Genomic DNA, 26381 nt, shown 5'->3' with positions numbered 1-26381 from the left:
ACCACAGCATGGATCAGTACTACCTTTAATCACAGTATTCCCTGCACTGAAAAGGGGAAATACGTCAAGTATTTTGGTAAATATAGCTACTACACATGGCAAATGTCAAGATTTTAATGACACTCACTTTTCAGTGCTTTTCATCTTCAAAGGGCTTCCCGTTGGTTGACATACTTTAGAGTAATGACTATTCAAAACTGCCCTGTGAAGTAAGTGCTCAAAAGCATAAAGTTGTTTTCTGGCTTTCTTCTCTCCCTTGAGTTCATCGCCCCAAAACCCTTAGAATGGGGGCTGTATTCAATCACTGCTACATAGTCCTGGCATGTTAAAAGCTGTTTCATGACAACATGGTTAGTAGGTAGGTAGTTTTGCTGCTTAATTTGTCCAGCATTTTACTGTAAGTGAAACAACCATCTCAGCCTCCAGGCTTGGAAGGGTAGATGCATGTCTGCCATTGTTAAGGCCTCATTCTTCCCTCTGAGTGTCATATCCTTAGACTTCAGCGGAAGCCAGAAGGCAGAATACAGGCTTTGCATTTTGACTAGAGTTAGCTTATCTCTCACCACTTGCATCTTGATTTGCTGTTCTTAAATGCCACACTTCATTCGGTAACTCTTTTTTGCTTTAATCCAGGCTTCAAGAATGTATTTCGTAACAGCTCCCATCTATGGGATAATTATGCTTAGTTAGCTGTACTCAACAGTGATGATTTCATAACATGCCACAAACAGGTGCCCATTAAATGCCTTTATTGGAGACAGAAACATTGCATAATTACAGATTTGATGAGGAAAACTGCAAATAGTATAGACTGTTTCTACTGCCAGCAAAATACAGTTATTACAGGATTTATAGACATACAAATATAAAGCGTTTCTTTCATGCCAGATGGTCTGTACGTAACAATGCCATTAGGAGAGCTTAATTGTGCTTCTACAAAACCTTTAGAGAAGAATGAGGTAGAGTTTCCTTTAGTTTATCCAGTATTTTTTCACACATCTGTCTTTTACTGCTTTTATATGCTCAGATCCTTGTAAAATACCCAGTTAACTTTAACATTTGAGAAAACAGAGCCCCTTCAGAGGTGTTTACTTCTCCCTCTTTAAGTTGCTAATTTCCCACTGCTTATATGCTACGAATCTAATAACTACTACTGCACCCTTCTAAATGCCTCAAAGGTCAGGTAGACTGGGACATCTGTCTTTCCAAATTTACTGCTTTGACATAAATTGTTTGCAAATAACTTCAGATAAAACTCTTACTTCTCTCCATCATGGCAAAGAACCTTTTACATTCTGTAACCCTCTACTATAGTGGCCAAGCTAGAGTCCAAGCCATCTCCCCAGGAGACGGAGGGAATAGATTCACTCTTTGTCAACATCCTCAACTATGGAACAGAGTTAATGATATATTTGTCTCCTACTTTCAGTTCTACTCAACTACTGGGCCATTAGAAAATGAATATAAATTATGGGAACAGAATAGGCCACTGACCTGTAGAAAACAGTTTCTCACTGTTAGATGACCTGGAGCATTATCTGTTTGTTTTGATCTAATATTTTACTGTTTCATGACATATAAAAGTGTGTTGGCGGTTTCAGTTAAGATACTAGGGCCCAAGTTATGAAAATGTAGGCACAGATGTAGGAATCTAACAAACTGAATAAGAGCATTCTTAAATAGCAATAGCAATCTACTATCCTGCTAGACATTTGGTATACCTGCGTAGTCTCTGTTTTCGACTGAATGAGAGTGGTAATGATGTTCTTCTGACCTCCTGTCTTGACTGACTTGATGGGTAATTTTACTCTCATTCTTTAGTATGCCTGTTCTGGAAACAGAAGACTTTTCACTTTACTTTTTGCTCTGGCATTTGCTGCAAGCACTTAGTACTTACCAAAAACCCGAGAGCGCGCTAGTAGGGTACAGTAGAGAAAACACCCGTTATTTCACTTGAAGAGGTCACAATTCTAGCGGTGACCAAATCATAATGAAGAGGGGATTTGGCATAAAGTAAGAAGGTGATTACATAAAGAATAAGAATGTTTGCTTTCTTCTTGTAACCTACTGAGACATGATAGTTTGAGATAATAGTTCAGTGATACTGTATCAGCATTCTAAAATGAAAAGCTAATTTTTTATAAAAACGTGCAAAATTTAAAAGATTCCATGTTCATATCTTGATCACTTTGATCATAAAATGAAAGGAAATCTGTTCCTGCAAGATAGTACTGCCTGAGATAACTTGTGAGCTCCTCCATCTCACACTTAAATGACTGCTCTAAGCCTGACAGAATCAAGTCCTATAAAGAGTCAGCATTATTAAGAGAACCAGCTCTTAGAAACTTTCCTAACTCTTGCTTAGAAAAAAAATCACTATGCTTCTGTTATCTACTATTCCCTGCATACCTCTTTGGTAAAAACCAAAAATGGCCAGTGTTGGAAAACCATTTGGAACACTGTAGTTAATTACTGCCACAAAGTTGTCTTCTCTTTTTCTACTTTAACTTTATCCAGCAGACATTTTAAAGACTCAAAAATTGTATATCAAGGTCTTAAATCCTCCTTAAGGTCTTCCTACAAACATGAAATTTAGGATTTTTTTTTTTTTTAAAGCATGGTGTGAGAATTCAGGATTGTGGTAAAAATCAGACACAATAAATTAAGTTTTAAGATAAGCAAACAGTATAAATTCATGTTCAGAGAGAGGTATGAGGATCTAGCCATGCTGTTATTACTAGTGAATTTAGAGATCATTATTTTTAGTAAATTTGAGTGTGGTTAACCTTTCCTAATGTGGTTAATGAGATTTATTTCTATCTGAGCTACTAATTCCAAAATTTTGTTCCAAAACTAAGTCTTGACTATTCTAATTCAGTTATTGTTCCACACCTGCTAAGCCCTAACGTACTTGACTGTTCTAGCTCAAGGTAATGGCTAAGTTAGTTTTATTTATGGAGTTGAGGATATATTTGCCAACTGTGCTATAGATGGCACTCAGATTTTGCACAGTCAGGGAAAATATCCTGGAATTCCCACTAATAACCATCATGCTTAAAGCAAGGCATGGACAGAAGGATTGCTACAACAGTATTTTTCACCAATGCAATACCAGTACTCTCTTTTGCTATTATGACTAAAATACAAATACTTATTAAGAAGTTACTTAACTTAAATGATTTAGGACCTATGAACTATTTTTCCAAATCTTGAGGGTATTGACAAAACACAGTAAAACACAGCTCTTTGACACTTTCCAATTGCTAAATATTGCAAAGAAAATTTGTAGTCAAGATTGATAAAGAGGTCTGTGTCAGTGCTATATGATAAAGTGTACCTCTAGAATAGTTGTAATCTAATGACTCTATGTTGAGAGGTATCACTTTTAATTAAAATAGCACTGTTTGAGAGGTGGAGGTGAATTCTCTTTTCAAGATCTTTCTGTATGCTACTTTATATCCTGAACTACATATTTTACTTGTTTATGGGTTCATACAACAAACCTTAAATATATTTCTCATTCAAATAAAAATTTTGGCCTGCATAATCAAGATACTTCCACTCTAAAGCAATCCTTGAAATACTGGACTTCACATGGCATCTTTCTTTGCTGCTTAAAAAGCTTTCTGGAAAGCTTATTTGATCTGTAGTAAAATAACCTTTTATGCAAAAGTTTGGATTAGAGTTAAAAGTGATATAAGTGGTAGTACTGCTACTCTGCACTTACGAAGAGGTTAGATAACTTGTCCAGGGTCACAAAGTCAGTGGCAGTCTGTTCAGGCATTACATGTGCAGGCGGTAAAGTGCAATTCTGATCCCTGAACACCTGCAAGATGAACAAAACACTTTTTTTTTTTTTAAATGTCACTACTGCTAAAAACAAAAAGAATGCAAAATTTGCTTAAATGGTCACTTTTACATATGAGACTAAGTGGCATCATGATAGGAGGCTGAGGAAAAGGGGCTGCAAGTTTGTGTGGAAGGGAGAGAAAGACAGCAAGCAACGGCCCACCTCAGGGCAAACTCAGCCATCGTTCACACCTGCCCACCTCTCAGTATAGGAGCCTGCCACTAGAACATTAAAACTTACCATCAGCAGGGTGAATCCCATCCAGAGAGAGCCAATGTGCCATAGTCTGGCAGGCTGTGCTGCCATCTCTGTATTCTATTTCATAGCAAGGCACTATCAACAGACAGTTCACACTAAGCAATCTGTTGAGATTATGCAGATTGTTTTGAAGAGCCCATTGAATTCAAGAGGCTTCCTCCTCTAATTAGGCAGCTATGAGATCAGTCCCCATTGTTTTTCTGTCTACCTCCTTGGAAGACCATGTATTAGACAGATATTTCAAATAACTTGCACTCCAAATGATTCTTTCAAATATCACATTTTTCCAAATTACCATTCTTCATGCCTGAGGAAAAATAAGTATAAAATAAGCATACAGGAGAGGATCAATGATAGCTCTCTGTTGAATTAGGTAAACCCTAAACAAGAGTCTATTTAGAAAGAGGAGGAGTGGAGGACAACTGCTTTTTGGCGTGAGATAGTTGAACAGGTGTAAACAATGGCTGGGCAGAGAGATGTCTCACTATCTTCCTTTTGTCTTATTAGACTTCCCTTCTGTATCCCAGAAAAATCACATTTGCTTTGCACTGCTACAGACTGAACAGATTATCTACCCTAAGCAGGAACCTTTATTAGCATTCTCACCAGAGTCTGTCACTGTAAATTCTCAATGAATTTGCCCTCATTGCAGTTAAGAATCTAGTGAAGTGTGCCAGTTGCTGAAGCCATAACTCTTGGCATCAGAACAGCTTGTATGAAATGCCAGTTTCATGAAAAGTTCTCTCATTTGAAGGAGTTCTTTCCTATGCATGAATCACGCTCACCAAACTGAAAATTAAGGACATGATCAATACTGAAAATAATAATCAAAAGAATGAAGGGGAGAAGAACATAGGAAAATTAGAGTTCATTATTATCATTTTAAAGTACCAGTGTTTGTAAAACATAAGCATGTGAAAGGCTGAATCTCATTTGATCAACCCAATTAAACATTAAATAATTGCAGCCAATTATGCAAATATCACACAACAATATTAATTTGTTGATCTTTTTTGAACAGTCTCAAATTCTCCTAATGTTAGACTATCTTATGTCTTAAATGATCAATTAGCAGAACCATAACTAAGTGATGAAGAATGGATAATTGCCTAGTTATGATGTACCATACTCTTTCTATGTAAATCTGTTGCAATTAAACAAATAGGGCACATGGAGAAAAGATGTGCAGATGTTCTTTTACAGTCTATTATTAGCTCAGGGAATACCACAGTTCCCTCCTAAATTTTACAGGCAAAAATAGGGAGAATGCAATACCAAATACTCACTATTATTTACACATATCATTTCTTTGCTTTGGTTAACAGGATAAAAAAGCAGTGGCAGAATGCAAGGTAGGACAGCATGCAACATCAGAAGAATTTCCTGTATTATACTGACCCATCAGCTCCCTTATTTAGGTCTTAAAAGTTTGAAATCTAGAACCTATTGACCTGGATCCCATTTGGAAACAAGCACAACTTGAGTTGACATAGCCAGAGTAAAGCAATTAACCAAGCTGTTAAAGACAACAGTTAACATACACACGCTACATGTTTTCATTCTTCTCTGCTAGAGAAGTCTACGCATTTCTGTGGATCATTCCAGTTTCAAGTCTCATCATTTTGAAGTCTCCATCAGCTCAAAATGTGCAGTAAAAGGAAAGTTGTCTCTCTGGTCAGTGCAGGAAACAGTGCAAACCACAATAAATGAAACTGCCTGGTTTCCTCACATTAAGTTACTTGCATCCAATTTAAGAAAAGTTTTACACAACTTTTAGGTTTACACAACAGTAAAATAATTCTTCTAACTGGTCCTTATTCATTCTGCTTAGTGAATAGATTACTGCTGGCATACTGATGGCTTCATGAGGATTTTTGATATATGATACCTGTCAACCCTGTCAACATCCTGAGATGTTAAGGTATCATACGACTACTTTGCCATGCATCTGAAGTTAGATATTTCCACTTTTCCTTTTGCTGCTAAATCTAGGATGAACAAGGGGACAGATTACACAGTCCAGTAACAGGAAGCCACATGTGGTTGCTCACTACATAATCTTTAGAGAGCTCCATGTCACACTCTAGTTAAAGGCACTCTTTAGTTATGATACTTGTCTCATTGGATAAAACTCTCTACCCCACACTGCATCTTGACATATTCTCTGTGTAAATTTTTCCACCCATCTAATTAAATAAACAGAAAGACTACCAGCAGTTTATAACACACAGTAAGATACTGAACAAAGACCAGCACATGATACAGATTCAAATGGTCAGAAAAGCAGACACACAATACTATTGCTACTGTAAGTGAAATAACATTTTGTGCTTGCAGTTGTATTCTAAAGAGAAAGCTATCCAACAAATTTTAACAATGGTTACATTGTCAGAGAGAACCTTCAACTGTTCTTCATTAAAAGATCAGATTGGACTGCAGTGAAAGATAGTAAAAGTCATGATTTGAGGGAGCAAAAGAAAGTGATGGCAAAGTAGGGGTTGTCTTTAAAATCTGACCAAAAAATGAACAGGAAAGCCATAAGGCTGCTTTTCAGAAGTTGCATAAGGCATGGATGGTCTATTAGAAATTACGTTTTGCCTTTTTAAACTATGTTAACAAATGGCAGTAACTAGAAAGGACTTATAAAGCATGGGAGAGATACTTTTGGGTCTTAAAAAAAATAAAGTGCTAAGTATTTCCCTTAATACTGGTGCATCTCTACTGCAAACTATGGCAATAAATGTTTCACTTTTACTTCTTCTAGGACTCCATTAGTGTCAGTAAAGTTCCACCAGTTTTACACTGAAGTAGCACTTTGGAACATTGATACAGAATATGGTGATCCTTTTTGGCAAGAGATATCTTAAAGCTGTTCAACAAAGCTGTGTGCAAAAAGAGAAAGCTAATAAATATTACAGTATGATTGTTAGTGAACATTTGCAGAAGTTATTCCCCTAACTATGGGCCACATGCTCTATATTGCCTCCAAATAGTATCCAGACTGCATGTGAGAGAGTAGCGGTATATGAAGAAGTATGTGCTTAATCAGAATGAAACCAGGGTTTGAATGAAATCTCTTTCCTTCTTGTGCTAGATATTTTCTGTTGACAACATAGCTTGTTCCTGAACAGGAAAGCCCTATTAAAGTACGCGTGTGTCAATGGAGCCTGGATACATTTCACAGCAAGTGGTGAAGGATACAAGAAAAACATTTTGCTAATCGAAATTATGTGACTGGATGATGAAAGAAATTCCACAATCCAAAGGTTTGGTTGCTGTGAAGAGTGGTTCAGCTTTCACAGCCGCAGTTGTCTGATCTTACTTTCTAGACATTCCCCTGGAAGGCAACACTGTGTCCGCAGCGCCCAGCTCTGTGCTAGGCCAGACAAAATGTAATTCTTGTGTCACCAGGGCCTGATCCAGCCATGTAAATCATGTATGGAAGGATGTATTCACCTATTAGAGAGGTATGCACTGCCCAAGCAGCCACTGGATATCTGCATGGAGGGAAAGGCAACAGGCCAACAGGGAGCATATTGCAGGCTAGATCGACTCAGAGAATTTTGGCCCAAAGGACAGAGCTGTTATTTGACAGAGTATGCATGAGGGGATCTAGAGGGCTATGCAAACTCAGGAATCTCCCATACAAGCAGAGTATGAAAGGAAAGAGCATATGGCTAAACTTAATTGTTTCCCGAACACAGAGCAAAATGCAGAATAATGTGAATAGAACCCTGTGGCCAGCTAACAGGCAATGTCTTTGTGTTATATGACAATGTGCTCTGCTGGTGATGGCAGTTAAAACAAACCAAACTAAAGAGCAGTTGAAGAGCATTTTACAAGTTTTTAGACTGTACATAAGACACAGGGAGGCACTAAGAAAACCATTAGGAAAGTTCTATTGCTAACATTTAGCACCTCTACCAAGAAGACAGGTTTCTACTAACAGAATTACAGTAGAAATCAAAATGATTGTGTTCACATTTGCCAGATTGTGGAAAAAAAATCATCCTGGGGAGCAAATTGATACAAAAACTATGCTACGCACAGGCAGCTACAGAGAAGTTGTCATTATTCATGTCTGTTCTGTCTGGAGGGTCTGAACTCTTCCACCTTCATGACACCAGCATAGCCCAATCACTGTCTTCTCTTCCATACTGAAACAAAGCAAAAATGAAGTTTAAGAATAAAAGTTAAAAGTAACAGTGTACGGTTATGATAACTTCTTAGGTCTATCCTCAGACAGTTTCATATCCACCACCCTGATAGTAGTTTACATTATTTCTTATGCCTCTACTTCTCTCTTTGATTTGAGCAAAGCCTAAAGGCAGCTTGAAGCTTTATCCATCTTCCAATAAGTAGACTAGGAAGGGGCAATACTGATACTCACTAGAGATGATACAGAATAGTCCTGCTTCAGTAGAGCTTTCCATCAATTTAATACAGGTATTCCCTGAGGTCAGTGAACTAATTCATTCGTAAGTATGCCCCTGCTCAAGCTCCAATAAACAAACACATTTGTTTTTATTTCTTTTTATTTTCAAGGTGTCTTTTTATTACAGCACTCTGATTGAATGTGAAATAAAACCCATCACAAATACCACAGAGTACAATTAGAGAGAATTGTAACCCAAATAAAACAAGTCATCTTTCCATACGCAAACCAACAGGATCACCAGGCAGAAACAAAGGCAACCTACCACATGGAGCTGTATCCCTTCCAGGGGAGGATACAGTCCCAAGGCAGCACTTTTGCTTGTTAAACTGGCTCCATGTTCTAAAGCTCCTTGTCACCAGTCCTGTAAACAACGCTCCAGGGAGCCCCAAAAATGTACATAGGGCTCAAGTATGTAAGTAAAGCAAAAGTGGACAGACTAGCAGCAGATGTAAGTTAGGAGCCCTTTCCCTCATAGTACCATGTTCAGGGAGCTTGAAAACACTTTTCACCAAGGAATAAAGACTGGTTTTAGAGGCTTTATGTAGACTGAAAAGATCACTTGATGATAATTTCTCCAGAGAGGGTAAAAGGAAGTTCCTCCAATCCAGGTTCTGCATCAGCAGGAAAGGAGATAAAGAGACATTAAAGCAGGGAAACGACAACAGCTCCAAATCAGGATGAGCCAGAAAAAGACACTTCTAGATCCACAAAGGAACGATGTTCAGTGTGCTTGTGTTTTACTCTTTACTCCAGCAGGTAAAGCCTCTAAATGACCTCCACATGTATCACATCTACTTTTTCTTTTCATTACTAATTCTGCTGCTCCTGTTCTGCAGACTGTGATGTGGTTGACTAAACACTGGTATGGTGCTACACAGGACCTTGGACAAATTACTTGTTCCAAGGATCTCCAGCTTATGTTCCCAGATGTCAGTGTGGTTGCCTTGGGAACTCTAACCAAGGAAAAGCAGATGTATCATCAGTTTAACCACAAAGCACTGGATTACCCTCATGCAAGGCAATTTTGTTGAGAATGGGGACATAGGGAGAAAAAAAGAGATGTGTCTGACTTTCATATCACTGCTTCTCAGAGAAAAAGTGGCACCCCCACCTCCCCCAAATCAGAAAGCAGGCAACGCCCAGAGGATTATTTGTAAGTTTTGCTGGCTTTAGGTAGTAGTATCATCTAATGCTCTGATGCTGACACTTCGGAAATTGCAAGGGTTGGTCTGAGTTGCCATTTGACTATGGTTTGAACCTGCTTCCAGAATTAAAAGGGGAATAAAGATGTTATACCACAATCAAGATGTTTTCATTCTGGAAATAAAAGCAGATTTAGCTTCCTTTCCTGACTCTGTCAAAGACTTTGTGACCTCAACCTAGTCAATCCCATTCCTCTTCCCCCCACCCCCTCCAGGTCCTGCTTCGTACAAATTAACACATACATTCTCCTTCCCTGGTTCTTTTCCACTGCACTACCTATTTAGATTTTGCAGCTTTAAGAAAGATAGGGTTTTTGACTAAATGTCGGTTCACTTCTGTCTTTACTGCACTGTTTAAATGTATTTTATATCATGTAGTATAAACAATATGCAAATCTTACCTTCTATCCATCCCTTCCAAGCTGCACCATGATCTATGCTTTAGGGTATAGCAAAAGCTTGTTTATTCTCAAAGCATGAAATGCAAAACCACAAAAACATCTGAGTGGTATTTCAGTGAGTGTATTCCCAGAGAAAAGAATCTCATCTCTAAGTCTTCTAACTCAAGCGGTTATAGAAGACAGTGTACTATGACTAATTCATTCATAAGCACACCATTACTGTATACAATGTAAATGATTTAATCTAAAATCTTTATCAGCCATTAGTAATCGTGATTTCCACTCAGATAGGAAGGGAAATGTATATCGCAGTGCTACTACTGTCTCTCTCAATTGGCATGAGAAATGAAATCAGTTCTGCCCATGAGTTTCTAATTTGTCACTTTAGCTCTAGTTCCACTGAACAGCTGTTCAAATCCAAAGAAATCCTGTTGAACACAGAAGACTTGCAAAAGAACAATGAGCAGCATGAAAACAGACTTGGGAACACAATAATGAAGATAAACTGAAAATTTAAAAAAAGCATGTATTGTACACAACGGAATCAGTATAATGATATTGGATATGGAGCCCTGCACCTCTTGGTCACAGGTTCAAATGCAGGACAATGTTGATATCGAGAATTTTTACTTTTTTAGAAATGTCCGTTGTCCAACATGAAATGGATACATTGCCCTAGTTCAGGCAACCGCACAGCACAGAGACCAAACCTGTGTTTGGCTGTAATTTCCATTGCATTTTATTCTTCAGAACTTGAATATCCTTTGGAATAACAGCCTCAGACCATCCAAATGATATGACAATAGTCCAATGGTACTGCAGAGAGACCTGTTTTTTTTCCCCTCCTGGTAGAATATATAAAAGATCTTTGTGAAGGATCCTGAAAACTCCCCTGACATTTTAAGAGTATTATATATTTCATTTTGTGTGTTGCAGCATTTTTTTCTGTATGACCACTTGGGGTCCATTTGGATATGAACTCATCTCTTCACAGATAGAAAAGTGCAGAAACACAACCAGCAACTGATTGACTCTTAAAGGGGAAGCTGCCATCATTCTCTTTAAAATCATGTTTCTAACAATGAAGTGTTCTAACTCTCCTGGCTTTTTTAAAGAAGGAAGAAACCCCAGAAGTAAACATAATAGTCCAGCACTTCCCAGGAGTGACAGATGTACTCTTGGCGTGTAACTAATGAACATATGGTACGTACATAGTTGAAAGTCGAAAAGGTCCATATGCATAGTTGTAAAGTGAAAAGATCCAAGAAAGATAACGGTTAGAAGCAATCCACACTTCTTCAGCCTCCTCCTGAGCCTTGGTTGGGGTTGGAAAAGCAGGGTAATCAGGTAGGGTGTGGAAGGAAGCCCCAGGGAGCAGGCTGGATGAATTTGTCTTAATAATCAACTCACTATCTATTGGCCAAGGGAGAAAGACACATATTCCAGTGTTGTCTTCTGAAACAGAATTCTGGATTTCACAAGCCATTCTTCTAGAGAAGGCACTTGCTTGTCTCATGACACAAACTGCTAAGGCAGGACCTATTCCCACACATAACACTCAACAAGGTGCTAGAACTGGCCTCAACTCTTTCTGATGCTGAGCTGCTCCATGACTGCAATTTGAAGTGATCAGTGGAGACTCAAACTGATCACAAGTTGTTGAAGGCCCTAACATATAATGCAAAAGCATTGCCTAGACATCAGAAGGTAACGCAGGAGTTACACAAGTGCTTTTACACATTAAAGACAGATACTTGGCATACTAATAAGATGGCTTCAACACAGAGCAGAGTGCTGTGGAAACAGTGATCAGTATGTATCACAATGAAAAGTGTATAATAAATCTGGACATATGACAACAAAAAAAAATAAGGTGATGGATACCAACTGTTATTTTAGATAGGTGTATCAGGCACTTGGGATAAGAAAGATGAAATAAAACTGTGGTATGTAATGGAATTCTGGAAAAAGGCTACTGTGTATTCTCATATAGTGAGACGATAAAAATGTTACGTATAGCTGAGCTGGGAACATGCAATAGTAAGCCTCTCCTTCTCCTTAACAAGTAACAAAATCTAGAACCAAAGGAGCCTATGCTTCTTGATAGCTATCAGTCCTACTGTTTGAAGAAAAAGACCCAGATCCCAAGCCATTGCAGTTTGCACAGCTGAAACAACAGCAACATGATGGGGGAGTGTCTCTTTTTGCCCCCATGAAAGTTGCCTCAGCCACCAACACAAAGGTACCAGAATATCAGGAATTCTTTCCTCCCTGAGTTGCAGCCAGAAATGTCCAATACTATTCTAAAGAACAAGAGATGCTGATCCCATGTCATCCTCCTAGTGAAGAACAGTCAAGTGGTCTTGCTGCAGCATTTGAGCTACAAGTTGGGGGGGAATAAAAGAAAAAAAAAAAAGTAGTTATGCTGGAGACCAGCAGCGGTGAAAGGTAAAAATATCTAGAGAAACAAGAGTACAGAAGAACCACCAAAATGATATGAGATGGCCTGACTTCCCCTTGTCTAAGACTGCTTCACCCTACTTGAATTAAGCAATGAAAAAACACCACAATGAATAGCAATGGATTTAAACTTGGAGTGCAATGTAGCACAAAACACTGAATAACTAACATTACATAAATGAACCAGCTTATCATGGGATTTTAGCTGGGTCAACATATGACAGCAGACTGCAATTCATGAGTAGTTTTTGTCTGGGGTCTCATCAGAAGAACCCTGTGTCAGATTATTTCTACACACTAGTCAAAGGCCTGTAAAATAGAAAGAAAAATCAATTTCAGGACTCTTTCTTAAAAAGTTCTGATAATTTTATGGGGTTCATAGAGTTGCGATGTGGTGCAGTACATCTCACAATCTTTCAAGAAGATTCTTAGTTCAGGGCTTATTGGCAGAAAGATAAAAATTTTAGTAGCAAACCTAAGAACATCTTGAGCCAAAAGCTAAGGATGTAGAACAGTAATCATCAGATGTGATTTGAAGAAATCATGACAATACTGCCAAGCAGCTGCTATCAGCTCTTAAATAAAGGGGCTTGTAACTTGCCAAGACTTAGTCCTGTCCCCAGATCCCCCACACCATAAACTACATTAAATAAGGAAAAGAAAACAGGTAACTAAAATAAGAAGGGCTATCATGCGCTGCTTGTTGACTTTACCTGAAATGGTATTGACTCGACACTCAGACATGGAGGTCAAGCACAGGTTCCAAATAGACTTTGATATTTAGCAAATCACAGAGGAAGGAACTGTTTTAAGAATAAGAAGGCACTGTGTGATTGAAAAGATGCTGAGAAACAGAAATGGTGATCAGTTGGCTGTGCCCAGTGAGTGCTTACTACTTCACCCATCTCTGCATTGATTAGCTTAAATTCATTTGTGATCGTGGCTATTAAGATGCTTCATAATGTTATTTTTTCCCTTAAAAAGGAACCTATAACAACAGTACTGGATTTCACTGATAACAGCTTCCAAGATGAAAAGGGAAAAAATATATCATTCTCCATTCATATCATACTTTCTCAAGGGAAAAAAAAATGATAGAATAACCACACCAAAGAGCCTATATTATCATATAATGGTGCCTATAGCAACACTATTAAAAAGATTATTTTCTGATGCTTTCAAATGGTCACCTTTTATTATTTTATCTGGTTAAAGAAGAGGAAGCACCTTACCTGGATATCACTCAGTTTATTCAGGAAACGGGTTGTTAACTGAGGTCCATTCTCCATAGTTGGAATGTGCAAATGCTGACATTGAATAAAGAAGGTGGAGGGAGGGAAAGGGGGGAGGAGGGGGAAAGAGGGGGAGTGAGGGAGAGAGGGAGAGAGAGAGAGAATAACATGTAATAATAGCTTTATATACGTATTAATACCTTAGGGTCACCAAGAATTTTAATAAATATTTATCAAGCTTTCTAGCCCTCCTTACAAGTAGGCAAGGATTGTTGTAATGTTTTTTATAGGAGGGCATGCTGAGCCAGTGAAAAGTTAGATTAGCTGAACTGTTATGCTGTTTTTAAACAAAGGCTAATCTAAGCCTTCCAAAAGATCTGTCCAAATCAGAGGGTATATTGTACAGGCAAGAGTAGTAACACTATATACAGTATTTCGTTTCATAGTATATCATGTAGAAACACAACAGGTACATTTATAGTACTTATCATCACTCAGCACCTTGATGTCTCTCATATTATCTTAGCATCTGATAATATCAATACATTTATTCCATCTCATTTATTCAAGAAGTGTCACCTAACAGACATTTACTGTACTTGTCATATTTAATGGAACAAAGCACATCCATATATGCAGCTGCAATAACCCAGCCTTCTCAACTAACTTTGTGCTGGCTAAATAGCAGCAAGTCAGCTTAACAGCCTGAATGCTTGTGGAATTCCACCTGTGCAGGAGAAATCTCCCATATGGTATATAGTAGGTGGAAGCAGCTGTGCACCCTCCTGAAACAGCTCTTCCATGAGAGATAGGTTCCCTGCAATGAGGAGTGAAGAAGAGATGAACTTGAGAAGGAAAGAATGCAGTGGCTCAGAAATTTGGTTCCCTGCAAAAGTCTTTCCTCTCCTCACCTTTCCCAGGTGCCTTAACTTTGGAAAAAATGTTCAATAAAAGTAACATGGGAGAATGTATTTTTCTATATTTTCAAACAGGCTGGGAGCTGGGAAGTATTTATTTTTGCATTTCCCAGGAATTGAGATGTTATGATTTTAACTATTAAAAAAACCCAGAAGAAAAGAGGGAGAGTTCTCTTCTGACAACATAGCAGTAACATAGCAGTTTCACTTGGGAAACAACATATTGACACTGTTCATCTTTCCAGGAGTCTCTGGCAGCACTCCTTTTCTATCTCACTTGTTTTTTGCTTCAGCTGCAATTAATTATATTAAAATTCTTTAGAAAGGAGGAAAGGGGGGAAAAAAAAAAAAAAGAGACATTTTCTTACCTTGCCCTTATATAAAATTTTAGAGATAGGACATACAATACAAGCTGTTCCAGCACCAAACATCTCCTTTACTCTGTTCTCTTCCAAGGCAGCTGTCAGGTCACTCATAGTGATGTATCGCTCAGACACCTTAAATTCTCCCTGCACAAGAAGAATCAACCATAAAAATTGTAAAAAGTTTAAAAATAGTTTGTGTTTTTGTTTTTCATGTTGAAACATCTCTAATAGAACTATTAGCCTAGTGGCAATCAGTCAAGTTTTGGCTGAGATCTTGCAATCTTTTCAAAACTCTCAGTATCACACAAGATAGACTCTAATCAAAAGAATGACCTTCATGGAAGCCAGTGGTTTGCCAGATACAATGCTGATGATTAAGTGGCACTTCCCTCTGATTTGGTACAGAATAACAATATTGCATTAGGGAATAACATAGCAGAATTTGTCATGGGTAATGTGACACAGGATCTGACTGCTCATGGTCTCTAGCATGCTATAGTTTGTACAAAAAATACTCAGTTATGTCAAGAGAGCTTTGCATCCTGCGCTCAGACAATTCCTAAGCAAAATACATTCTGTTAATTCCACTTGCAATGCCAACTAGATGTGATATATTTCTTTAATCCCTGGTAAAATTTCACACTGTAGCCTGCACACAGCTGTCACATACAAAAATTAACTGTACTGCAGGTATGAGTAAAGCAATTCACATTGGACAGTCTTAACATAGGAAGTATTTTACCTTCTACATGTTGAAGAATGCATAGCAACTGATTCAATGCACAGCAACTGATTGAGGGGACATGTTTAAAGAACAAAAATAAACATCAAACTTTGAAATTTTCATTTCATGGATTTATGTGGACTTTATTGTCCTATCAGACCAAAATAATGCTTAGCCCTTGTTTTATATGCAAGCTTTTTAACACGAAACAGAGATGCTTACGATAGCAGAAAACATGATTAGCTCTGGACAGGATAGTATTTGGAGAGAGAGGCAGGGATACCATGTAAGCAGAGTTTCAGATAGGTTAGGGAATGGAGGTCAGGAAGAAGACAACAACCTTTGTGAGAGCAGAAGACACCTAATTATTCAAGAGGACTGAGGTGAGAGGCTGGTATCTCACAAACAAGCCCTGTCAACTGGGAATATCTATCTGTCTTGCAAAGGAGATGGGACTGAGAAGTGTGCATGCATATCTGCACTAAAGGAGCACCAATACGAATAAAGATGCATAGGAATTCAATGCAGTTCAACAAGTGGCACACATGCACCACAAAGTACATGCCTAGCTCTCTTCACTGCAAGTTAGATTTAAGTGATATAACTGTGAACTGTATGTCAGGAAGTCTTCCAGCTGCATGTGTTTGGAAGCTGAGTTAATACCAGGGAAGAAAGTATCACACATGCCTGCGTTATTCCTGTTACTCCTCCCTAAACATAAGCCTGGCCAAAACCAGGAGACAGGATAACTGGGCTTGATGAGCCTTTGGCTGTATTCTTATCCAAGCCACAATAAACCCTTTGAATACAGTGCAGGCAGAGTGAACAGTTTGCTGCATTTCAAGATATGAGGTAGTCCCAAGTGTCCAAATAAGTACTGTGATGGCTACACTACAGAACTGGAACCTGGAAGCAGACAGATGACTTCAAGACTGTGGCTGGAGTTTAGGCTGCATGCTAGTTATTAGAAATAAGGGTGGAACCATGAGAACTAAGCGAACAAATAGTGTGCTGATGACTGAAGTATAGCTGTGGTCATGCACGGTAATTGTTTGTTTCCTTGCTTTAAGTTGCTGGTACCAGTGGATTTAATGAGAATTTTCATGTTAAATACTACACAGAGCTACTTTAACAAGCTTGGTATTGTTCTGTGTGACAGGTGTGGGTATTCTGATGATGTTGCTGGGAATCTACGAATTAGCATGCCCTTAGTTCCCATTTAGGTTAAGGGATTTGACCAGATCAGTTGAACTTCAAGATACCCAGCACCAGGAATGCTTACTTTCGTTGATGTTGTAACATGATAGTTGAAAACATTACTGCCAAGGTCAAAACACTCACCCAGTTGCGTGCCAGATCCAAAATGCTTTGTCTCGTCACTCCTGGAAGGATGATGCCATCTAAAGGTGGGGTTGCCAGTTCATTTTCTGTCAAATACAAAAGAAATAGAAACACTGGTTGAAAAACAAAGAAACAAAAATAATGTTTACCGATATTACACCAAACATGAAAATTAAAAAGAAGTTGAAAGATATCAGAAACGTTCCCTACCCAGAAAGATGCAACATGTATCAGAGTTCTGTAAGAACACAAATTACACAAATTCAATTCCATTAAGTTGTTGAGTCTTTGGAACCTTTTGAGTACACTTCAGCGGGTGGGGAAAAACCATATTTAATACATTAATAAGTACATGGCTAAAGCCATGTATTATGTAGTAGGTTTTATTCCTCAGTGTATTATGCATTCACTCTATAACTACTGGGAACCACTGAATGGCTCAGTCTTCAAATTCAGAATAGAGAGGCATAAGGGAAAGCCACGCCTAATAACCTTGGGGCAAATCATGACTTTCCCTGAACTGCTTTACTTTAATTTAGGAATATGGGGCTCAGTATACCTACTTCGTAGCATTAATATGAAAAATCTACCAGAAATTTTGAGGCCCATTTACTGAACAAGCAAAGCAGTGGAAACCTTGCCAAATGCATCTTGAGAGGAGACTTCCTTAATGATCTTTTGTCTTAGTCTAGACATCCTTTTTTCCCCCTAATTTTCTCTTTACACAAGAAGAGCAGTCCTAATAAAATTCCAAAAGCACCAACAATTCAAATTGTTCAACTAGTTTGGTTTGTTAGCTTGTTTTTCTTGCTTGCTTTTGAAAAAGAACATGAGATAAACGTTCATCTAATGTAACTAATGAAACAGTGGATAAATGGTAATCTGTACTTGGTAAGTACTTAAATTACAACACAGAAGTTTGTATGTAGTCTTTGTTCTTCCATCTGACCTTTGCAGCAAATCAGAGTTAATCTTTTTAATTTTAAACTGTCACTTTCATCACATAGCATCACATTTTAAATCATCACATAGCATACTCAGTTGTTTCTATTATCGGAGAATACTGAACATTTACTCTTTCAGACAGCCAGGCTCTTTTAAGACAGTCTCAGACTTGCACTGAGAAGTGAAGACATCCACAGTCTTTCAGTAATACACTTCATATTTTTTTTCTAACCATTTTCTCTTCCCAGTGAAAATCCATTCTCTTTCTTGATCTTATAAGGATACTATCCTGCTCATTAATACCACAAACCATTAAAGTTTTTGATTCATTTTTACCTAGGTCACATAAAAGAATAAAATATGTATCTTCATGTTTTTATTATGCCCCCTTCTCCCTACCCACAAAAGATCACTGAATCCAGGCCTGTGTGAACCAGTCTCAAAGGAGAAGCTGTCTAAAAAAATGTTTCTGTAGGTCCTGTGAAAACTTGCAGCTGGATAGAAGAGAGATACACGGTATTCATCCTTGGACTGAGAGAGCAGGTTGAGGTCAGCTGCTTAAAACTATTTTCAGCAGTCAGCTAGATAATTTTGTGCACAAACACTGCCTGTCAGCCAGTGCATACACAGCTCCAGACTGACTACAGCATAGGCTGTCTCCCACTCTGAAAGAGGGGGCTTTGGGGTGGGATATGGAGGATACATAAATGGAATTGTTCATTGAATCTGCTACTCACTGTCCATTCTCTTGGGAAATGTCTGTTACTTTTTAATGCAGCCACCCCTGGATTTGTTCATTTGGACTAGAAGTTTTTCCTACCTATGCTTCCATGTTCCTTTTATGAGGATCCATACACACATAAGTAACGGATGTAAACTGTCATGCCGAAATGTATAAAAAAGCTGCCCTAGAACAGGCTATATATTCTGCTCTGTTTTGACTAACCAATAGTGCTGTTCCCTAACCTATCTCAGACTCCTAAGTACAGCAGTGGTCTCTTCTTTCTCATACAGTCAGGAACAATAGCTTTCCTTTTTCGGAGTCTGTCTAGAATCACTCCTAATTGTGATGCATGTCTGGTCCTAATTCTGGCACAACTGTCAAAAGAAGAGGACTTAAAAACTTTCCATGAGCCACAAGGCTCACCTGAACACTGAACACCTGATGTTCTGCGTTTGTGACCCAGTCATATACAAGTGCTCCCCTTTCTCTAGCAGAAAGCTTCAAATAATGTGGACCTTAATACCAAAGATTGTGACTATGCACCAGATAATGTTCTCTATCTGGTAATGTTGCCACAGATCTTGACCAGGACCTGTTTAAGTTCAACAACATATATTAATTGATTTGAGTGAGTTTGAAAAGGTGCCAGGCCAAACCAGCCGCCAAACAGCACTCAGCAGACAGGACATGGGAGTCTCGAAATCTTTCAAACAGCCTGTAGAATTTTGTCAAGGATCCATATGATGCCTACCAGCCTGGGGCCACCCAAGGAACATCTGCTCCCCTGGTATCCGGCAGAGATGATAATGCTATACAAGATGGCATGCCAAAAAGCTCATCCTCTCTGTGAATTGATGCCAAACCAGGCTCCATATGACATCAGTTTGTCCATCTCCAAAAAAACAGACTGTGAGCTCACAGACTCCATTTGCCTTCTGAATTATTTTGATGGGCCAGAAGCCTTAAAATGTACAGTAGCAAAAAGGGAGGGAAAGGCATTTGAAGAAAAATGTCAGAGTTTCTCTTCAGTCGACTACTGTTATTGTTATAGTAGTAGCGCTATCAGTCCTGTGCCCATTACACCAGGCATGGTATAGACATGCTGTAACAATGGAACTCCATCAGAGTATTTAAAGCAATTTTTAAAATGAGGTCTTGCATATTACATAACCTCAGTTTTTACACACCTGTATTTTTGAACATATAGCAGATAAGATTCCAAACATGGGATGCCTTCAGTACTAGTGACACTATAACAATGCTGAGAAATTCACCAAAATACATTTTACCAAAATGATAGCAGATACCAAGTGACCTTCAGGGTCAAGGAGAACCCAGGAAACCCTGAGTTCACTATTATTAACAGCTGACTTCCTTTCCCGGTTTGTTCTGGACCTTTCTATTTCTTTCTCCTTATTTCCCTCAGGCTTTTCTTCTACTCTCCCCTCATGCAATAATTCTGTTTTCACATCTCTGTCAATTTACTTTCCTCAATTACTTTCCCCTCCCTTTCTTTGTCTGCCGTCTCATTCATCTGCTGCTCTCCCCTCCATGCTATTGCTATGGCTTTCTATTAGAGCAGAAGGTGCGATCCTTATTCTGTTAGTAGTCTACTTGTACAAGATACTTCTGCAGCACAAATAATCTTCCACCTACAGAACCCTAAGCAAACTTGCCTGATCTTTTACCTGACTGTTCCAGAGAATCTTTTAACATATTTATTTTTTAATTTATGTAAGCTATTTTGAAGTGGGCACTATTAATCCCCATTTTAGTAACAGCACAAAAATATTAAGTGATGTCTGAATGCTATTCACAATGCCTTAACATTAAAGCTAGAAGTAGAGCCCAGATGGTTCCAAATCATTCTGAAGAAACTGAATTTTTGGAAAGTGCACACAGATTTCATAGTTAGCAACCTTCAGGTTGGACATATGTTGAAATTTTAAGGTTTTCCATAAAGTCAAGCCTATATTCTAGGCAGAAGAACAGACATTATTAAAGGAAACAAGTTTCAATGTTAACAGCTTCTTGGGATTGGTATGTGCTCTGAAGAGGCAGGTGGAAGGGACTCTAGGGTGACCAAAATTTTCACTTTGTGAACATAAACCGTAAACAGTATTTGATGAATGAAATGTCACGCTCCTGTATTTATGCAACAGCAGGGATACAAATTTGGTCATATTCTAAGCCACAGACAGAGCAGCAGTGGGCATACAAGAGCAGCGTAGAGTCATGTTATTTTACCAGGAATTGAGTAGTTTCCTCCCCTACTCCCTCCTTGATGTTACAAATGAAATATTTTTCCAGGCTCCTCCTGCTGCCCAAGACAATATGTCACGTTTAGTCACAGTGATGTAACGGAAAATAAATAGCAAAGGGTTGCACAAAAAGCATAAAAATTTGGAAATCATTGGAAGCATAGATGTTCTTCAGTCTAGGCTTTACTGGGCTGGGTCTTTGATTTGTTATAAACCAAGGAGAGCAGTTCAGACTACTCCAGTGACCTCTGAACACACAAAGAAGTGCATTTTCATTTTGATGATGAACTGCAATTTCTGCCTCACTATTTTTATGTTAGATCCCTCTCTCAGCTGCAGAATTTGCATGACAAAACAAAACCACAGCCTAAGTAAGTATCCTTTGTGAAGTGACAGAACAATTGGCAAACAAACTTTTTAAATCACAATGTAAAGCCATAGGCAGGTATGTGATGACACACACTGGCAGCAAGAGTGATTCTCAACCAAAGATATCATAAATTAAGCATTAATCAACACACCAGGAGACAGCAAAGTGCTCCAATGATGCTAATGACCATGTCATGTGAAATGGCAGGTTTGCCAGTATACAGTTAGCCTGGGTGGCATGAATTACAAGTTGTTTGCTACGGCCACCTCACAATAGTACTATTCAGTAGTGCACTGGTAATGCAGTGATTGGCAGATCTTTGGAACAGTACGGTGCTGCAGCTGGATAATTCCAGCATATTCCTGGTTTAAGTACAATGAGAACATTGAATTCTAATTACGTCCCCCCTCAGTGTCCTTTCCCTGGGCAGAATGAGCCGAAATCTATTTTCGTGTCTCTCCAGTGAAGTTACACAAGACGCGAATTTGGCCATCTAGCTACGCTGACAAATCTACTGCTGCTATAACAACAACAACAACAACATCTCTCATATTTATAGTTTCATTCACAAGACTTCACAGACTCATTTAACACTGAGGGAGTATCATCCCTCTTCTTACAAAAGTGGTAAAGATTTTGCAGAAGAATAAGTAATGAAACTGGAGATGGGAGTCAGGTAGCTGGATTCCCGTTACCCTACACTATCCAAAGCACACTGCTGTCCCCACAGAATGTTGCCTCTGTACCGCAGCTGAGCACCGTCAGAAAAATGTCAATTTTCAAGGGTACCCATGGCACTGTGACAAAATCAGAGTCTGAACCCTGCATCTGCTGCCATGCAAAAATTCAATAACACTTAATTTTCATGGAGGGCCAGCATTCATGGAAGTCAGGAGGTGTCCTTTTATTCACTTGCCTATACATTGGCTTACTCCTTTAAGGACTCAGAATCATGTAGTCTTCCTAACCAGTTCTCAGGTGCAGCTATCACTTCTCAAGCACTGAGTACTCGCATGCTCAATGGATGTTTTTGAGATGCCTAAATAGTTGGCTGCTCATTAACTAGGTAGTTTGCTAATCAGCATGTACATTGCTCAGAGATGACTGTGGGTACAAAGAGGTAAAAATAGCTTCAAGAATGATGGTATATCTTGAAAGCATCATTTGAGCATTAGTAATGTGGAACGCTGACTGCCATGTTTCTCTCTCTCTGCCTCCACTGGACAGAACTTCAAATTCTTCAAAGAAAGAGACAAGTTCTTCTTCAGTTGGATGCTGAAATACTTTTGGCTATGCTTCAGGAACGTTTGACTTGCCAGAAAGCGATGGTGAGAACCACGCATGCCCAAAGCCACAGAGTTTCAAGAGTTACACAGCCATGAAGTGTCTTTAGTATGTCTGCATTGTTTCTGACCCAACACCTCCTTCAAGATCAAGAATGCTCCTAGAGTTGACACCACACCTGCAGTGTGGCCTTGTGTATGGCTAGACATTAACCTTCTGACCACTGGCCCAACAGTTTAGTATGTTATCAGTAGACAGTAGTCACAGCTGCTCCAGAATCTTCTCTTTCACAACGGTATAACTGGCAGTCACCTATCAGTTTTCAGAAGAGAACAGACATTTCCTTTCTTAAATTGTCTTCATTAAAAAGGTTAGGATGATCTGCACTCTAATAATCATTTTGTGGATTACACTCCCAACTGTCCACTCTGCCAAAAGTTTTCATGTTTTGTGTTACTATACCTCCATCTTCATTTATCCAATAGAGAAACAGATTCATTGTTCCAACTTCAGTTATTTGGTGATCTTCTCCATAGAGCCACAAAACCTGCTGGCAGCCTAACTCCAGGGCTTCTTGCTGTGCATAAATAGAAGAACCATAATTCCTTCCAGAAACAAAAAGAAAGAACAAACAGTTATAAGTATCCGGTTGGGTATTTTCTCATTTCTATGCAAGGTTTTGTGCACATCTACCTTATGAGCAAGTGCTCTGCACAGTCACTGCTTGTCCCTGGAATATTTTCATTGGAAGTACTCTACTAGTGTTTTACTAGATCATTTGTATCTACAACCCAAAAACTTTGAAGGGCTGAACAGCATCAACGGCTCAAACATATCAATCCAAATTGTCTTAAAAATACCTCTTGTTCCATTTTCTGGACATTCTAATCATTGCAATTAGACACCTTAGGAAAACATTTATCTTTATTTAGCAGTCGCCATCCTGGAGAGAGAGCAACCATTCCCATCCAGCTCATCCTTTTAATAAAAAAGCAAAACAAAATTGTCTACCTCATCTCATATATGTCAGATGAACAGATGGGTCATGTATGTCAGATGAACCTCTTGGAATACAAAAATCACCAGAGGCGAGTTATTTCTTTTCTAATAAAAGACATTCGCAGAACTAGTAGCTTCAGGAGGTGCAGATGGGCCTTGATGAATTCCATATCCTCGAGGAGCAACTGTTTTCCTAAAATCCTGCCTACAGAATGAACCTGACTGAATAATATGTGTTTACTCTGTAGCTGCTTTGAGGGGGGAGGAAAAAACCCTTTCACTTCTGATGTTCAACAACTTTCAAGACCCAAAGTCAGCAGCTCCAAAGTGCTGACCACACTGGAGTTAAGTTCTCACCTCTGAGCACAAATCAAGTCAGTAGTGACTGCAGGCTATTCCTTTTTTCACAGCTGATGTATGAAGGTTGCACAGGAAACATGATATTTCTAAAACTAAGCAAAAACTTACAAATAAAGAGTAAAGGTCTCAGAACATCAGACTGAATGAAGGAAAGCTGTTTTCTTGCCTTTTGATTACTCTACTAGCTGCCTAGAAAAGAAACTCCCAGGTAGAGAAAATGAGCTTCATTTAAACCAAAGACCAACGATGTATAATAGAGTCATTTATTTAGCCACATCCAAGTTGCTTGCTCCAGTCAAGTCCTAAGCAGCTTCACTCTACAACTCAAGTACTTGGACATTAACCATTATGTTTCTACCTTACTAGTGCTTTGGCCTAGTTCAGCAGAAAACTGCCAGACTACGGGCAAGTCAATGCAGATAATTGTCTCATGCTTTCCCTTTAAACACCCATACTCCCCTAGCTAACTGCAGATGGCTTGTCAGGACAGTCTGCCAAGGAAGGAGGTCAGCAGTCAATGCCGCTCACGGCCCAGTTGGCAGCAGGTTGCTATACTGAATGCTGCATCACAGACATGATGTCTTCAGTGTCAACTTCTGCAAGGGGAACAGGCAAAGTATCACATGGACACCTTCCAGGTCCAGTTCCTCAGCTTGAGATGCTGCAAAATTGCCTCTGCAAATAATCCACTTGGCTGTGATATCCAAACAAAAATATGCAACTGCATTGTATAAATAATATTTGTAAAGTACAATTTTGAAATCTTTGTTATAGTACATTGTTTGTTTAACTGCTACACTTAATACCTCTACTTCTGCTGGCTGAGATACTTCACTAAAAACCAAATCTCCTTTGTGAGCTATATAGAAGATGCAGAATTATGTTTACTTACCCTCCCAGCTTGCAGTCCCCTGTTCCTCCTTTCCAGGCTCTTACATATTTCGGATCTGCCCATAAGGATATTGGATTAAAGCTTCCACTTGCAAAGTAAGGGCCCACAGGGCTCAGTATGACATACAGTAGGGCTTTAGTTGGCTTCTTCACTCCAAGGGAAGGCTGAAAATATGGAATGTAAACAAATCAAAAGATACTGGTATACTTCACTCCAAACATCAGATGCTGCACAATTAGCTTTTGAAACACTGCTTTCAGAGGAACTGCAGCACAAGAGTGCTTTTACCAGGACAATGCAAAGTGCTGCCATGAAGAGAAAATATTTATATAACTTCCCCCCTACCCAAGCAACATAACAACCCTAATTTTATATACTGTCACCATTCACTTGCAGCTGTTTTACTTATCTATATATTATTCTAATCCTCTCAAATAGTTTAAAGCTTTTGAGAATTCAGAAATTAAGTTAACAAGATAATTATATGAATTAATCACAGCAGAAGCCTGCAAAGCCTTCTGGGGGGAGGAGTGGCAAGGACCACTGCTAGCAACAACAACAGTGGAGGAACCACTGTCAGCTGCATTTGTGATAAGAATTAGCCAATGCCACTTAGAACTGGCATTGGTAGAGTTGAGTGCTGGCTCTGTGAATGGCTGTGTGACAAGCTAAAATGATTTGCCTGCTGGAAATGGTTCACACAACAGCACAGGAAATAACCTGGAATGTATCACTTTTTTTTTTCCCCTTGTCTCTGAGAGATGGCTTCTCACACTTCAAGTCATCACCATCAATACTTGAAGGTGGAGGTGAAAAGTCTGGCACTGGTCAAACTCTGAATCCTGTGGTAGGAGACTCTGCTTAACTATATGATTCTTTGCAAAGCTCAGGACTGTCCACAGAATCACGGAATGATTGAGGTCGGAAGGCACCTCTGGAGATCACCTTGTCCAATCCCCCTGCTCAAGCAGGGCTATGTACAGCTGGTTGTCTGTGATTCTTGGGATCTTCTATGCAACTGAATGGGTTGCTATTTTCTCTCCACTCAGAGAAACCAGTCTCGTAAAAAGAACAAGCTCATCCTTGGTTTCTAAGATTAAGGCTCCATTGAAAAAAAGTTATTGAACTTAAATCTTTAGGACCAAAGGTCTAAGCAAAACACTGTGCACAAAGCACATGAAGCTAAATTGGGAGGTGGGATGAAAATAATAGTGTAATAATGGAACTACCGGAAAATACAAATAAGCCTTCCTCAGGTGCTGAGAGGGTTCTTTTGATTTCTGTCTACCTTACTCCTTCAGCAAAACTTCTGAGAAGATTAACTGAATGAGATCTTGATCCTGGTTCTTACACGATCA

General features: G+C 38.9%; 1 protein-coding gene across 3 annotated transcripts in view; it reads right to left on the bottom strand.

The window, feature by feature from the left end:
• Positions 1-732: 732 nt before the first annotated feature.
• The window catches only part of BCAT1 (branched chain amino acid transaminase 1), a 68673-nt gene continuing 43024 nt past the window's right edge, over positions 733-26381 (bottom strand). For all 3 annotated transcript variants that reach the window (XM_087765419.1, XM_087765417.1, XM_087765418.1), the window contains exons 6-11: positions 25024-25187; positions 23235-23377; positions 17189-17274; positions 15127-15267; positions 13842-13916; positions 733-8265 (exon numbers count right to left, since the gene is read on the bottom strand). In XM_087765419.1, the coding sequence (XP_087621545.1) occupies positions 8224-8265; positions 13842-13916; positions 15127-15267; positions 17189-17274; positions 23235-23377; positions 25024-25187 (651 nt within the window). In that variant the 3' untranslated portion in view covers positions 733-8223. The remainder of the gene's footprint in view (positions 8266-13841; positions 13917-15126; positions 15268-17188; positions 17275-23234; positions 23378-25023; positions 25188-26381) is intronic.

This window comes from Nipponia nippon, unplaced genomic scaffold, assembly GCF_047370975.1.
Source record: "Nipponia nippon isolate SJK-2023a ecotype South Korea unplaced genomic scaffold, ASM4737097v1 scaffold_3, whole genome shotgun sequence".
In the NCBI taxonomy this organism is placed as follows: Eukaryota; Metazoa; Chordata; class Aves; order Pelecaniformes; family Threskiornithidae; genus Nipponia; species Nipponia nippon.
The sequence above is the reverse complement of the archived record's forward strand: the minus strand, read 5'-3'. Positions and strand labels throughout refer to the sequence as shown.